General features: G+C 48.2%; 1 protein-coding gene across 1 annotated transcript; it reads right to left on the bottom strand.

Annotated features, from left to right (window-relative positions):
* Window positions 1-2476: 2476 nt before the first annotated feature.
* Window positions 2477-16311, bottom strand: LOC142260567 (lanosterol synthase-like). The gene is made up of 7 exons (XM_075331994.1): window positions 16196-16311; window positions 15979-16075; window positions 12932-13067; window positions 12745-12853; window positions 12094-12212; window positions 11901-11998; window positions 2477-2603 (listed from the first exon to the last, which is right to left on the bottom strand). The coding sequence occupies exons 1-7, from the start codon at window positions 16227-16229 to the stop codon at window positions 2477-2479; spliced, it is 720 nt and encodes a 239-aa protein (XP_075188109.1). The 5' UTR covers window positions 16230-16311.
* Window positions 16312-17309: the final 998 nt, after the last annotated feature.

Genomic DNA, 17309 nt, shown 5'->3' with positions numbered 1-17309 from the left:
TAACATAGATAAAGAGATCTTTAGAAAAAGTATTTATAAAGATCCTTTATGATATGCTAATGAGGCCAGGGACTAGTCGCAAGGGCTGTAGCTCCTGCGCTCATTCTGCTCTCTTAGCACGCCCCTGGGGGCTAACATGCTGTTGAATGGCCAGCGTCATCAGTGGTGATACGCATACCTGTGTTTGTTGTCACGGACTCAGACGCCAGGTTTAGGCTCAGTACACATGATCCGAAGTCACCGACACTTCTGGTCATATTTCTAAAGTCAGTTTATCTTATGAACATTACCCCTTCAACTAGTCACAGGGGCGGGGGCGTTAGTTTCCCTGACTAGTCGGCCCACATAGTGTGTTATCAGGCCCCTGTGGACTTGATAACATGATTTACAAGAGCCGGTGTCATTGCCAGCCCTGTACAAATCTTGCACATGCGCAGCTTTGTTCCCTCACATCACTTAACCTCTGAAGCCGGGTGTACGCGTCCCTGCATCAGAAAGGCGCACTGCACACGGGGGCAGAGATACCATTGGTGTATCCTGTGCGGCCGTACAGGGACCCAAGAGGTCTGGGGGCCCATTTATACCCCAAAAGCAGGTGCAACTTTGCATTTTTATGAGCTCTTGGGCTGCAAAGGGCCCATATATTCTTCTTGCACAAGGGCCCTCTTCTGTCTGTGATCTCTCCCGTCCAGTCCCTGGACTTGTACTTCCTGCAAAGTTATTTTCTCTGATGAAGCCCTTCTGACTCTTGAGGACATCTAGATGAATGATTGTCCTGTATAAGCAAAACTATTTTTTTTTTTTAATTAAACTGAACTACAAAAGTGATTTTTAGCTTTGCATACATGCAGTTAAGTAAAAAAAAAAAAAAAAATGTCCCCAGAGGTGGACATCCCCTTTAAATTATGTTTTTTCTGTAATGAGTTATTAAGGTGAGGCGATATTTATCAAGTTACACTTGGATACATCTGTAGTGAGATATTGTTTGGAGAACAAGTCTGGAGGGTACAAAGACTACTTTTCTGCCGTCACAGACCTCTGTGCCACATATGATATGAGCAGGAATATCATTGTCACAAGAAGGTTGGGGGAGCCTGCGTGCAGATACTGCTTAGATGCCTTCAACTTAACCTAACAGTGAAACTGCTGATTAGAAATGTGCAGCCCTAAAATGCATTACATGAAAGGTCCACTATATTTACATAGGGTTTTGGTGGAGGAAAACTTATCAAATAATTTGTTCATGGAAACTGTTTGTGCTGCCCCTCGTCTGTACTGTGTGACCTCAGTCTAAAGGCCTGTTCAGACCTGAGTATTATGCAGATGCGTGCTATCTGAGTAAAATCAGTGTGACTCAATAGGGCTTTTCAGATGACATTTTTTTACACAGACGCTCAGTAATTGCAGCATGCACTATGCTTATCTGAATGCCGAATGAAACTCACCCATAGAAGTCTATGGATCTAAAGAAAAAACCCTGATTCCACACACATGTTGATTTAATCTGATTTTTATGAATACACTAGCTGTAGTACCCAGTGTTAGTAACTAAGTGTCTTTCTGTTTCTCTCTCACTCTCTCCCTGCCTCTTTCCTTGCCTGGCTGTCTCTGTCTGTCTGTCTCTCTGTGTCTGTCTTTCTCTCTCTCTCTGTCCATCTATTTCTATTTATTTTAAACACGAGGTTAAATTTTCCCCTCAAAACATAATCTATGACGTTCCCTAAGTCACATGAGGTGGCTGTGAAAAATGTCATGATTGTAAATGAGACTGTGCGGATTCCTTTAGCGGAGACACACACACACACACACACACACACACACACACTCCAATACATGTACACATTCATACATACATTCAGCTTAATATATTAAATCTCCAATATGAACTAAGGAAACTCTATTTGATCCTGTACATTTTTTAATGTAGATGTCTGAAAAGGGATTGCACATGGACATAAAAAACGGACACATTGACGACAACATGAGTTAAAGCTTTCTGGATGAAAATCGGATGAATATTCATACGCTCGAGTGACCCGGCCTCAGTCTTCTTTCTCTTCTGATCAGACTTTTAGAACTTTTTGTCTAAATCTACTGAGATCATGTAACTCATTTTTGCCGATGTCATTCTTCATGACAACGTATAATTGGGCTAAGAAAAATTGTTATCCAATGTAAAAAAAATTCACCATTAGATTTGCAAACTGGATAATGTACAGTCACGGCAATATCAGAATCCTCCCTTGTTTCTTGGCTCTCCTAATAATGGAACTCATCCCCAGGATAGTGATTCTAATATTGCAATCAGCTGGTAATGATGGATTAGGGAATCATCTGGGATAGTATAAAGTGCAAAATCCTACAATTATCGCTAACCATCATGTCCTATAATTGATGCATGACGTATGTATATAATTCCCGTTTCTCAGACGCCGCTTTCTCTGTTCTCCGTGCAGCTCATGACATGGAAGTGATATTATTCTTGGTCGTAATGCTCTGACGTCAGTGGGCTAAGTGCAGATCCAGTCGCTCGGTTTATCTCCATTAGAACTTCACTTTCCTTCTCAAACATCTGTGAGAGTGAACAAACGATATGAAAATAACTAGAATTTATTAATATTCATTAATACTAAATATATAAAATCTTGGGTTAACTTTTATATTAGTGTTCCTTTATAAAAAAAAAAACGTATACTCTATGGAGCATAGAGACTAGCGGTGTCCCCAGAGGCCAGAAGACCTTTCTACAACAGATGAAAAATAAAAGCAGTATTGGGGAGCAGCAGCACAAATTTTGCCTGATCGCCAGGGATGAAATGAGAAATACACAACATAACAGGTTGCTGATTATATGCCCTCAAATCCAGAGCAGAAACATAATCAACATGTAAATGGGGTTCTCTGTGGACCACAGTCTCCTGGAATACATATAATATGGCTTGGTCACCCATTCGTAGGAAATAAGGAGGGGCATTTCTTATAGACATCCCATTTGTGGCTGTACTTAAAGGGGTTATCCACTACTAGGACAACCTCTTTAATTCCACATATTTCTCGAAGGTAAAATAATAAAGAATATAATTACCTCCCATACCGGCGCCCTTCTAGCTATGTACGGGCTCGAGGTGCTGGAGATCACATGGAGTTGTGACGTCATGCGAGCCCCGCATCCAATCAGCGCCAGCTTCCTTCTCAACGCCTTAGGACCAAATGAGTTAATCAACAGGAAGTGAGCTCACTTCCTGTTGATTATTCGTTTGGTCCGAAGGTGGGGAGAAGGAAGCTGGCACAGATTGGATGCGGGGCTCTCATGATGTCAAAACCCCACATGAGCAATGGGAACGCGAACCACGGCACTGTTAGAAGGGCGCCAGTAAGGGATACAAGTATAGTCTTTATTATTTTACCTGGGGGAAATGTGAAACAGAAGGGGTTGTCCTAGTAGTGGACAACCCCTTTAAATGTGTATGCACATCTTCTGTCTTCTGATGCGCACCGTGCCTCTGACTCCAGGATTTCTGCTTGCCAGATGGAATGTACAATGACAGTTAACACCTCCAGTATGGTTGCACTACTGGTCTAAACCGTCTTCTTTCCCTTCTGGCTAGTAGGGGCAGTTCTGCCTCTGCAGCATGGAAGAAGTGCAAGGACACTGAAGCTGGCCGGACCCAGACAACTTCAGAGTGGCATTTACAAACTGTATAGTAAAAAGCCTTTAATCACCTGCTTCTTGCCTAGGGAAAAGCCACTAAAGTGGTCGGTAACCAAGGCAACAAGCAATCAACTTTACAACTAAAAATGAAGGGAATTTTGTTTACTTACCGTAAATTCCTTTTCTTCTAGCTCCAATTGGGAGACCCAGACAATTGGGTGTATAGCTTCTGCCTCCGGAGGCCACACAAAGTATTACACTTTAAAAAGTGTAACCCCTCCCCTCTGCCTATACACCCTCCCGTGCATCACGGGCCCATCAGTTTTGGTGCCAAAGCAGGAAGGAGGAAACTTATAAATTGGTCTAAGGTAAATTCAATCCGAAGGATGTTCGGAGAACTAAAACCATGAACCAAAAGAACAATTCAACATGAACAACATGTGTACACAAAAGAACAAAAGCCCGAAGGGAACAGGGGCGGGTGCTGGGTCTCCCAATTGGAGCTAGAAGAAAAGGAATTTACGGTAAGTAAACAAAATTCCCTTCTTCTTTGTCGCTCCATTGGGAGACCCAGACAATTGGGACGTCCAAAAGCAATCCCTGGGTTGGGTAAAAGAATACCTCGATAAAAAGAGCCGAAAAACGGCCCCTTCTTACAGGTGGGCAATCGCCGCCTGAAGGACTCGCCTACCTAGGCTGGCATCTGCCGAAGCATAGGCATGCACCTGATAGTGTTTTGTGAAAGTGTGCAGACTCGACCAGGTAGCCGCCTGACACACCTGCTGAGCCGTAGCCTGGTGCCGCAATGCCCAGGACGCACCTACGGCTCTGGTAGAATGGGCTTTCAGCCCTCAAGGAATCGTAAGTCCAGATGAACGGTAGGCTTCAAGAATCGGTTCCTTGATCCACCGAGCCAAGGTTGACTTGGAAGCCTGCGACCCCTTACGCTGGCCAGCGACCAGGACAAAGAGCGCATCCGAACGGCGCAGGGGCGCCGTGCGAGAAATGTAGAGCCTGAGTGCTCTCACGAGATCCAACAAGTGCAGATCCTTTTCACCTTGGTGAACTGGATGAGGGCAAAAGGAAGGTAAGGAGATATCCTGATTGAGATGAAAAGGGGATACCACCTTAGGGAGAAATTCCGGGACCGGACGCAGAACCACCTTATCCTGGTGAAACACCAGGAAGGGGGCTTTGCATGACAGCGCTGCTAACTCAGACACTCTCCTAAGTGAAGTGACTGCCACTAGGAAGGCCACCTTCTGTGAAAGGCGTGATAGAGAGACATCACGCATCGGCTCGAAAGGTGGCTTCTGGAGAGCCGTGAGCACCCTGTTAAGATCCCAGGGTTCTAGCGGACGCTTGTAAGGTGGGACTATGTGGGCCACCCCCTGCAGGAACATGCGGACCTGCGGAAGCCTGGCTAGACGCTTTTGAAAGAACATGGAAAGCGCCGATACTTGTCCCTTGAGGGAGCCGAGAGACAAACCCTTGTCCATTCCGGATTGAAGGAAGGAAAGAAACGTGGGCAAGGTAAACGGCCAGGGAGTAAAACTCCGATCAGAGCACCAGGATAAGAAGATCCTCCAAGTCCTGTGGTAGATCTTGGCGGACGTTAGTTTCCTGGCCTGTCTCATAGTGGCAATGACATCTTGAGATAACCCTGAGGACGCTAGGAGCCAGGACTCAATGGCCACACAGTCAGGTTGAGGGCCGCAGAATTCAGATGGAAAAATGGCCCTTGAGACAGCAAGTCTGGCCGGTCTGGCAGTACCCACGGTTGACCCACCGTGAGATGCCACAGATCCGGGTACCACGACCGCCTCGGCCAGTCTGGAGCGATGAGGATGGCGCGGCGGCAGTCGGACCTGATCTTGCGTAACACTCTGGGCAGCAGTGCCAGAGGAGGAAATACATAAGGCAGTCGAAACTGCGACCAATCCTGAACTAAGGCGTCTGCCGCCAGAGCTCTGTGATCTTGAGACCGTGCCATGAATGCCGGGACCTTGTTGTTGTGCCGAGACGCCATTAGATCGACGTCCGGCGTTCCCCAGCGGCAACAGATCTCTTGAAACACGTCCGGGTGAAGAGACCATTCCCCTGCGTCCATGCCCTGGCGACTGAGAAAGTCTGCTTCCCAGTTTTCTACGCCCGGGATGTGAACCGCGGAGATGGTGGAGTCTGTGGCTTCCGCCCACAGCAGAATCCGCCGAACTTCTTGGAAGGCTTGACGACTGCGTGTGCCGCCCTGGTGGTTGATGTACGCAACCGCCGTGGCGTTGTCCGACTGTATTCGGATCTGCCTGCCCTCCAGCCACCGCTGGAACGCCTTTAGGGCTAGATACACTGCCCTTATCTCCAGGACATTGATCTGAAGGGAGGACTCTGTCGGAGTCCAGGTTCCCTGAGCCCTGTGGTGGAGGAAGACCACTTCCCCCACCCTGACAGACTCGCGTCCGTCGTGACCACAGCCCAGGATGGGGGCAGGAATGATTTTCCCTTCGACAAAGAAGTGGGAAGAAGCCACCACTGAAGAGAGGTTTTGGCTGCCCGTGAAAGGGAGACGCTCCTGTCTAGGGACGTCGACCTCCTGTCCCATTTGCGGAGAATGTCCCATTGAAGTGGACGCAGATGAAACTGCGCAAAGGGCACTGCTTCCATTGCTGCCACCATTTTCCCTAGGAAGTGCATGAGTCGCCTCAGGGGGTGTGACTGGGCTCGAAGGAGAGAGTGCACCCCTGTCTGTAGTGAACGCTGTTTGTCCAGCGGTAGCTTCACTATCGCCGAGAGAGTATGAAACTCCATCCCGAGGTAAGTTAGCGTTTGGGTCGGCGTCAATTTTGACTTTTGGAAATTGATGATCCACCCAAACCTCTGGAGAGTCTCCAGGGCAATGGTCAGGCTGTGTTGGCATGCCCCCCGGGAGGGTGCCTTGACTAGAAGATCGTCTAAGTAAGGGATCACCGAGTGGCCCTGAGAGTGCAGGACCGCCCCTACTGCTGCCATGACCTTGGTGAAGACCCGTGGGGCTGTCGCCAGTCCGAAAGGCAGTGCTACGAATTGAAGGTGTTCGTCTTTGATGGCAAAACGCAGGAAGCGTTGATGCTCTGGTGCAATCGGCACATGGAGATAAGCATCCCTGATGTCGATTGAAGCTAGGAAGTCTCCCTGGGACATCGAGGCGATGACAGAGCGGAGAGATTCCATCCGGAACCGTCTGGTTCTGACATGTTTGTTGAGGAGTTTGAGGTCCAGAACGGGACGGAATGATCCGTCCTTTTTTGGCACCACGAACAAGTTGGAGTAGAAGCCGTGACCATGTTCCTGAGGGGGAACGGGAATCACCACTCTTTCTGCCTTCAGAGTATTCACCGCCTGAATCAGAGCATCGGCTCGCTCGGGGGGCGGAGATGTTCTGAAGAAACGAGTCGGAGGATGAGAACTGAGCTCTATCCTGTAACCGTGAGACAGAATGTCTCTCACCCATCGGTCTTGGACATGTGGCCACCAGGCGTCACAAAAGCGGGAGAGCCTGCCACCGACCGAGGATGCGGTTTGGGGAGGCCGAAAGTCATGAGGATGCCGCCTTGGGGGCGGTTCCTCCGGCGGTCTTTTTAGGACGTGACTTAGACCGCCATGCAGAAGAGTTCCTCTGGCCCTTCTGTGACCTGTTGGACGTGGAGGAATGGGGTCCGGCTGAGGGCCGAAAGGACCGAAACCTCGGTTGAATCTTTCGCTGCTGAGGTCTGTTTGGTTTAGACTGGGGTAAGGACGAGTCCTTTCCCTTGGATTGTTTAATAATTTCGTCCAATTGCTCGCCAAACAAACGGTCGCCAGAAAATGGCAAACCGGTTAAGAATTTCTTGGAAGCAGAGTCTGCCTTCCATTCGCGTAGCCACATGGCCCTGCGGACTGCCACCGAATTGGCGGATGCTACCGCCGTGCGGCTTGCAGAGTCCAGGACGGCGTTCATGGCGTAGGACGAAAAAACCAACGCCTGAGAAGTCAAAGACCCAACCTGCGGGGTCGAGGTATGTGCGACCGCATTAATCTCAGACAGACAAGCTGAGATAGCTTGGAGTGCCCACACGGCTGCGAATGCCGGAGCAAAAGACGCGCCTATGGCTTCGTAGATGGATTTCATCAGGAGCTCTATTTGCCTGTCAGTGGCATCCTTGAGCGATGAGCCGTCTGCCACTGATACTACTGATCTAGCCGCCAGTCTAGAGACTGGAGGATCCACTTTGGGACACTGAGCCCACCCCTTAACTACGTCAGGGGGGAAGGGGTAACGTGTGTCATTAAGGCGCTTAGTAAAGCGCTTGTCCGGAAATGCTCTGTGCTTCTGGACAGCATCTCTGAAGTTAGAGTGATCGAAAAACGCACTCCTTGAACGTTTGGGAAACCTAAACTGGTGTTTCTCCTGCTGTGAAGCCGACTCCTCTATAGGTGGAGTTGGAGGAGAAAGTTCTAGCACCTGGTTGATGGACGCTATAAGGTCATTTACTATGGCGTCCCCTTCAGGTGTATCAAGATTGAGAGCAACGTCAGGGTCAGAGCCCTGAGCTGCGACCTCCGCTTCATCCTCCAGGGAGTCCTCATGCTGAGACCCTGAGCAGCGTGACGAAGTCGAGGAAGGTCTCCAGCGAGCCCGCTTAGCCGGTCTGGTACTGTGGTCCGAGTCGGAGTCTTCACCGTGGGACCTAGGTGTCACCTCAGGAGCACTTTGCTGCGCCGACCGAGATGGGCCTGGGGGCGATGAACGCACAGCGTCCTGGGCCTGTGTTACCGGTCTGGACTGCAAGGCTTCTAATATCTTAGCAGACCATTTATCCATAGACTGAGCCATGGATTGTGAAAGTGACGCAGAGAGTTTGTCAGCCAAAACTGCAAACTCTGTTCCTGTCACCTGGCCAGTGGAAGCCGTCTGTTCTACCTGAGCCGAGGGTCCCACCAGTGCCCGGGGCTCCGGCTGAGTGAGTGCCACAGGGGCCGAGCATTGCACACAATGAGGGTAGGTGGAACCTGCAGGTAACATTGCCGCACAAGAGGTACAGGTTGCAAAATAAGCCTGTGCCTTGGCACCCTTGCTCTTTGCGGACGACATGCTGTTGTCTCCCCTTAGAGTAATCAGTGAGGGTATATAGCCACAGGCAATAATGCGGCCGAACAGAGAAAATGTATACAGTATAACTATATATATATATACACTTCGGCACCCAAGGGGGCCAGCACCTAACGGTGCTGCTTACCGACCGCCCAAAGCGGTTGTGTGACCACCAGATTCCCTGCCTGGGCCTCCCAGAGCTTGCTCTGTATTCCTCCACCGGCAGCAGTGTTATAACAATGGCTGCCAGCGTTCCGAGAGGAGGAGGGAGCCGTGGGCGTGACCTAAAAAGTGCGGGAATCTGATGCCCCACAGTGCTCAGTGAGGGGGGAGGAGGATATCAAAGTATGCTCCAGCCCTCACTCCCGACGTGCAGTCGAGCGTCCCGCCCTTACCCCTGACTGGCAGGCCCGGGGGCGGGAGTTATCGTACTAGGCCGCAGAAGCCGGGGACTAAATTTAATAGCCGCGGCCGGCAAACAGGTGCGGTCGGCGCGGTAGTCCCGGCGCCACAACAAAACACAGCAGCCGCTGCAGCGTTTGTTACACAGGCGCTCCAGCGCCGACCCCAAGGGGACACAGAGTACCTATTTAGATGCAGGGCCTGTCCCTGATAAGACTCAGTCTCCTGTCCGTCAGATTCCCCCAGGGGCTGCGGAGGGAGCCCGGTTCCAGTGCCTGGTGACCGGTTTGGATCCCACTTCTCCCAGAGCCTCTAAGGGATGGGGAAGGAAAACGGCATGTGGCTCCAGCCTGTGTACCCGCAATGGGTACCTCAACCTTAACAGCACCGCCGACATTAGTGGGGTGAGAAGGGAGCATGCCGGGGGCCCTGTGAGGGGCCCTCTTTTCTTCCATCCGATAAAAATCAGCAGCTGCTGCTGACTAAAATGTGGAGCTTGCGTGAATGTGTGCCTCCTTCAACACAAAGCATAAAACTGATGGGCCCGTGATGCACGGGAGGGTGTATAGGCAGAGGGGAGGGGTTACACTTTTTAAAGTGTAATACTTTGTGTGGCCTCCGGAGGCAGAAGCTATACACCCCAATTGTCTGGGTCTCCCAATGGAGAGACAAAGAAAATGCACCTTGTGGCCAAAAAAAGCATGCGCTTTGGTGCGTTTTTGACCATGCGTGTTTTAGCACCAATGGGTGAAAATCACAGGTAAAAACGCAAAAAGAACTGACATGCTGCAATTTTGTGGTCACCACAAAACTGTAGCCAAATAATAAAAAGCAATGTACGCACAGCAAATCTGAAATCTCATAAACTTTAGTGGGGAATGCAGCTTGTGGTGACTAAAAGTTCATCACAAACTGCACCAAAAAACGCGTCAAAAACTGCAGCGTGTGCATGGAGCATTGGATGTTGCACTTTCTCTTCTTCCCAATTCACATCTTAGTAAAGTATGTGATTGTCAAGTTACAATACAACTGCAGCCTAAGGCTATGTGCCCACGGGGAAAGTGTCCTGCGGTTATATCCGCAGGAGCTCCCCGAAAACCGTACCACAACTTTTGTCTGTTTCCATGCTGCGGAATGTCGTGCGGATATGCTGCGGGCCTTCTGCATTGAGTATACAGTGCCATGGCTTCGGCACTGCATCCTCTATGAAGAACAAGTGCTGAGTGATCGGGGCGTTCATACTTGCCTCCATCACACAGCACTTCTCTCCGGCCGTGTCACTCTGTCAGCGTCTGCACTGTGCAGGAGAAGGTGGGCGGGCCTGAACTAGCTCTGGCTGTCACATGACCGGAGCTCGTGCAGGCCCCGCCCACCTCCTTCCTGCTCCTAGCTCCACTGCCGTCCTGACTCGCGTGTCTGTTGTCAAGGCAGGTAAGTATGGGACCAAGGCAGGTAAGCCTCTATCTCCATAGTGGAGCGCCAGGATTTCCGCAGGTAAATCCACAGGAATAATTGACATGCAGTTACGCGCGGCTGCGGGACATCCGCAGCAAATCCCGCAACCGCACATACCGCAGCGTGGACACAGACACTCCCCATGTCCCGCTTGCTTCTGCGGATTTTTCTGCGGAAAACCTGCGGATTTATCTGGATTTTCCAGATAAATCTGCAGGTTTCAAAATGTACAGACACTCCCCATGTTATCCTATGGGACATGGGGAGTGTCTGTGTCCACGTTGTGGAATGTGCAGTTGCGGAATATACTGCAGATGTCCCGCAGCCGCACATAACTGCATGTCAATTATTCCTGCGGATTTACCTGCGGAAATCTGCCTTGGTCCCATACTTACCTGCCTTGATAGCAGACGCCCGTCACTTTCTTCCGGAGCACAGGAGCGCGGTGGAGCTAGGAACAGGAAGGAGGAGGTGGGCGGGGCCTGCACGATCTCCGGTCATGTGACAGCCAGAGCTCGTTCAGGCCCGCCCACCTTCTCCTGCACAGTGCAGACGCTGATAGATGCCGGAAAGTGAAGTGCTGCGTGATGGAGGTAAATATAAACTCCCCGATCACTCAGCACTTGTTCTGCATTGAGGATGCAGTGCCAAAGCCATAGTACTGTATCCTCAATGCAGAATGCCCGCAGCATATCCGCAGGACGTTCCGCTGTACATTCACAGCATGTAAACAGACAAAAGTTGTGCTGCGGATTTCTGGGAGCTCCTGTGGATATATCCGTAGTACACTGTCCCCGTGGGCACATAGACTTCCATTACACTTCTCCTTCCTGCCGTCTGACATAATGCAGAGGCTGCTGTAATCACAGGATTCTATTATCTCGCAGGCTTCTTCTAGAGACATAGAAAAAGCTTGTAATCCCATGTTTGGGTAAATATATTCTACTTCATTATATTGGGCAAGTATTTATAATCTACCTATCTCTCATATTTATCAATTCTTGGAGCATTCTTTTGCAGGGAGAAAGTACAGAGCTCCTTGTACTATGCCCGATATTGGAAAGAATAGAATGGGCATATAGTAAGGGAATGAAGCCAATAAACAGCATTGTTCGCCCACTTTCTTTTTAGAACATAAACTTTAATTAACACCTTTGGACGAATATCATCAGATTTTTTAAGTGGCTCATTAGTGGTACATTTTAAAAGTTAAGTTGCAACAAATCAGATAAGAAAACTAATCCTACGAACTGTATTTCTGCACAGGATGTGATCACTACTTACCAAAGGTAATCAGGGATGCGATCTACATGTTCCCGGAATGATGGAGATTCTGGTCCATCTACATGCCAACGGACCATCATATTAATCACTTTAGAGATCTGTTACAGAAGAAGATTTATTTCAAAATTAGAATTTTTCTTTAAAAAAAAAATAAAAAAAATCAATAAATAATTCATGTTTCCAGGAGACTTACTGGACCAATGCTGATACACTTGGTAAAGCGGTCATCTGCTGTTACATGGTCATATAATTCATGCACAGCACGCCGGCGAAGAGCAGGAATGTGGTACGCCTCGTATGCATTCAACAGGACTGAGAAGAAAAGTACAAAATGACTTATGGGAATAAAATACTTCAACTGAAAAGTTAAAGGGAATCTGTCACCAGGTTTTTGCCACCTAATCTAATGTAGGGGCAGAGATCCTGATTGCAGCGATGTGTCAATTACTGAGCTGCTCAGTGTAGTTTTGATTAAATCACTGATTAATCATCAGTAGGTTATCATTACAGGACTACTTGGCATGCTGCAGGTAGTCCAGCATATTCCTGAACTCTGTATAACTGCTAGATCTGCAGCAGAGAAAGCATTGATTTTATCAAAATGACAGCAAGCAGCTCAGTAAGTGACACATCGCTGGAATCAGGGTCTTTGTCTTTACATTATGCTGCTCTCAGATGGGGGAGCAAAAACCTGCTGACAGATTCCCTTTAAAATCATAAAAAGTGAAAATCTCATTAAATTTAATTTATTTAAATTTTGAATTCTAAGAGAAACAACACACATAAAAATCTGCATAATTGTATAGGTACAAATGCTGCACTGACGATAATCAATGCCTCCTACCATAGGCAAAGTCCAGTAAGATACTGTGCGGTGTATACAGGTCACAAGCAGCAACACAGTTCCTCTGTGCCGGCCAATTTATACTGCTATATTCCTGCACGTACAGCTCCTGCATGAGAAGCAAATGTGTAAATACATGTCCCACTTGATAAAATACAAGTGATAAAATACGTGTTCTGCCCCTTACTTGTCTCAAGCTGCGGATCAAGTTATCCTCACGGGCACTCAGACGTGTAGCATAGCAGTAACTCATGGGTAAGTAAACCTGACGGCAGTGACACCATATGGTGCTGGGGTGAGCAGGGAACCACTGGGGAAGAAGCCTACAAGACAACACTAGATGTTAAGGGGGCTTTACACGCTACGATATCGTTAATGTTTTATCGTCAGGGTCACGTCGTTAGTGCCGCACATCCGGCGTCATTAACAGTATCGCGGCGTGTGACACTTACCAGCGACCTTAAACGTCCTCCAAAGTGGTGAAAATCGTTCACCATGGAGGGGTCGTCCTAAAACCAAAAATTGTTAATGGTTGTTAGTAGATGTTGTTCCTCGTTCCTGCGGCAGCATACATCGCTGTGTGTGACACCGCAGGAGCGAGGAACGTCTCCTTACCTGCGTCCACCAGCAATGAGGAAGGAAGGAGGTGGGCGGGATGTTCGTCCCGCTCATCTCCGCCCCTCCGCTTTGATTGGCCGGCCGCTTAGTGACGTCGCGGTGACGTCGCCGTGACGCCGAACGCACCTCCCCCTTGAAGGAGGGATTGTTCGGAAGTCATAGCACCGCCGCCGACCAGGTAAGTGCGTGTGACGATGCCGTAGCGATAATGTTCGCTGCGGCAGCGATCACGCGATATCGCATGTGTGATGGGGGCGGGTGCTTTTGCGTACGATATTGATAGCAATTGCTAGAAATATCGTAGCGTGTAAAGCCCGCTTTAGAGAAGAGTGGGAAAGGATAATTCACATTACTTTCCCAGCAAGATTATTAGAAAAATACCTGAAGATATGCGGAGACTATATGTAACGCAGAGCGGTGCTGATTAAAGGGAACCTGTCACTAGATTTGTCCCCTATAAACTTCAGCAACGAACAGTGAGCCCTTACATACAGTATTCCAGAATACTGTATATAAGACCCCAGGCCGCACTGCATAAAGTAAAAAAACAGCTTTTATTACACTCGTCTGGGGGGCGGTATGGTCCGATGGGCGTCGCTGCTCTTAGTCTATTGCCTCCTCTCTCCATCACCTTCCTCCTTATCTGCTCCATGTGGATGACGCATCCTAAATCATGCACACAGAGTCCTCCACTGTGTTCCTGCACAGGCGCACTTCTCTATACCATGCTGAGGGCAGAGCAAAGTATTGTAGTGTGCTTTGACCTTGAGCCAATGCCTCCTCTCTTCTTGTGATCGCCGTCCTCCTTCTTGCTTTGTGTGGATGACACATCCTACATCATCCACAAAGAGTCCTCCATTGTGCTCCTTCGCAATTCTCTCTGCCCTGCTGCAGGCAGAGCAAAGTATTGTAGTGCGCAAGGAAATATTAAGACCGCCCACGCATGCGCCCACTATACTTTGATCTGCCCTCAGAGAGCAGTACGCGTGCACAGAAACGCAATTGAGGACTCTTTGTGGATGATGTCAGACGCGTCATCCACACTAAGCAAGAAGGAAGACAGCGATCGCAAGAAGACAGGAGACACTGGATCAAGGCCAGCAATGCCCATCCGACCAGACCACCCTGCAGGTGAGTACAATAAAAGCTGTTTTTTACGTTATTCAGATTGGTCTGGGCTTTTATATACAATATTGTAGAATTCTGTATATAAGAGCTCATTGGTGGTGGCCGCAGCTTTTAGGGGACAAATCTGCTGAGTGGTTCCCTTTAAAGGGCTCTGTCAGATTTCCAGTGCCCCCAGAACCACTAGTAGTTCTGGTGCTTATCTAGAATCCCTCACTAACTGTCCCTTCATGTAGTACCATGTTTTTCCAAAAGTAAGACACTGTCTTATACTTTTTTTTGCCCCCCAAAAAGCGCTAGGGCTTATTTTTGGGGGCGGTCTTATTTTTGGAGAAACACGGTTTCCAAAAAAACAGACCCCCCCACTTCCCAGGAGACTCATACTTACCAGACCCTGGAAGGCTGAGTAATTCCGAAATCTTCCCTGTGATCTCCGGCAGCCGCTGCCAGCAAGTATGCTGCACGCTGCCTCCTGCTGCTGGACGGACACACACACACACACACACACATACTCATAACCCAAACACTCATACACACACACACACACACACACACACACACACACACACTCCATCCAGTGGTACAGAGTGCGTCCGTCAGGTTATACCTGTCAGAAGCCCGTACATTCTAGCCTCTACCCCAGCCTAAGGGATGGGAGTAAGTCATGTGTCCCAGGTCCTTGCGCTCCACCGTACGGCTTCTCAGGATCGGTATCGCTGGATGTGGTGAGTGTGTGTGAGCGATCTGAAGGGAGATTGTGTGTATGGTGTGTGATTGTGTGTGTGATGTGTGCGGGGGTGCGATCACTACAGGTTCTGCCGCTCAGCGTCTGGTCAGTATAATTGCAGGGTGTCCGCTTTCTATAATGAAGTGTCCTGTAGTATCTTTCTGCACTGACACTTCATTATTGAACCGCGACTAAGGCTTATTTTCGGGGGAGGGCTTATATTTAAGCCTTGCTATGAAAATGCTTAAAATCCCTGCTAGGGCTTATTTTTGGGGGAGGTCTTATTTTAGGAAAAACACGGTAGCATACATAAACACATCTTTAGAAAAAGTATTTCTTAAGATCGTTTATGACATGCTAATAAGGTCAGTGACTAGTTGCAGGGACGTTAGTTCCCTGGCTAGTCGGCCGACTCAGCCTGGTATCACACCCCAGTGGGCGCATGCGCACTGCTTTGTACCCATTAGCATTGAGCTTCTTTGACGCCGGGTGTATGTGTAGCCGGCTTCAAAGACTCTCACTATCCACGAAGGATGCGATGTTCCTGACTTCCACACTAACTAGCATTTTTAGAAGAGAGAATCTGGAGTAAAAAGAGCATTTGAAGGTAGAAATCCAATGTTTCTAAGCGCGGTGTCAGGGGACTGGGTCCACAGACAATTGATTTTTAGTAAATGCTACTAATATTGATACAGATAATTATCTCACGGTCACAGCCACCAATAAAGTCATATCAAGTCTGAATAATCCAAAAAGAAACTCACCACATCTCTGGGAATAGAGTGTTCATTCCCTCCCAACTGTACACATTCAGCACAGATAGCCAAAATTTCCCCCAAGAAGGAATACCAATGGCACCTCCTGCAACGAAAGTTGGATACATCGGATCAAGCATGGAAAAAATATACTGACATATTATCTGCAAACGATTGTCAGTTGTGAGATGCGCTGGATTGATGCTAAAAGCTGATGTGAACTTACCCTTACTATGAAGATTGTTGCGGGCGCGGGTCATATCTGGGTCATCCTGTGACACTCCGAGAAGTCGCAAAGAGGTGTAACTGAGCGCCGTGCCAAACACAGTGCTCTTATCTTCAATATGCCTATGTATAAGATAGGTATTTATTATGGGGAACATAGATATAGAATCAGTACAAATTTTATTTTGTGATTTCGTAAAAAAAAAATAAACAAATAATTAACGACCAAATTCAAATGTGAAAGGACTCCTTAAAGGGGCTATTCACTATTTGGAACAACCACTTCTTAATTGTTATATTCCAAAGCATAGACAATACACACATCACTTTTAAAATTAAAGTTAAAGTGAATAACACTTAATATTTCAATAACATGGCACCTGGTAAGCGGGGTAGATGTTACCTGGCACATGGACAGTGTGCTTTTAAAACTGAATGTCACAACAGTGTACAGATGCACAGCGTGCTGTGCAACACAAAGGTAACATCGGGAATAGTATAGAAGGAAGGACCTGGTGACAGGGATAGAAACCACACACTGCAAGTCACTTGAGTTTGTACCCTACGCTCCCTAACGTCCCTACACGGGTCCTTCCCCTTGTCGCCGTTACATGCCTAGTCACTCGCTTGCCCTGAACTCACCCTGGCTAGTGAGAAGGCCAGCAAGAACACTAGTCTCAACACTGCAATAATACAACACAAGGAATAGACAGAAAGACAATAGACACAAAATGAAAACACTCCAAGCTCCTCCAATGCAGCTAACACTACAGCTGCAATAGTCATGACTCCTCTGTTTCTTCCAGAGACAGGCTCCATCCAAAGTGGTCAATATAGAATCAGAATCTATCACCAGCATTAGAGGGTAAGACATGTGAATTTTTATAGCGAATGGGAGTGGTCACAAAAGAGCTGCACCAGAGATTAAGGCTACAAAGGACAGCCAGATAGGATAGAACCCTTAATCCCTCCAGCACTAAAAGAAAGTACGGTATATTCACTCAAATAAAAGTTGTAGACCTGCGCATAAGGTGTTGTGACCTTCTAGTCCCTGATTAGCCAGAGGTCTCCCCAAAGCAGGACACAGACATGACACTGATGTGTTGGAAGTAGTA

Source organism: Anomaloglossus baeobatrachus, unplaced genomic scaffold (assembly GCF_048569485.1).
Source record: "Anomaloglossus baeobatrachus isolate aAnoBae1 unplaced genomic scaffold, aAnoBae1.hap1 Scaffold_133, whole genome shotgun sequence".
In the NCBI taxonomy this organism is placed as follows: Eukaryota; Metazoa; Chordata; class Amphibia; order Anura; family Aromobatidae; genus Anomaloglossus; species Anomaloglossus baeobatrachus.
The sequence above is the reverse complement of the archived record's forward strand: the minus strand, read 5'-3'. Positions and strand labels throughout refer to the sequence as shown.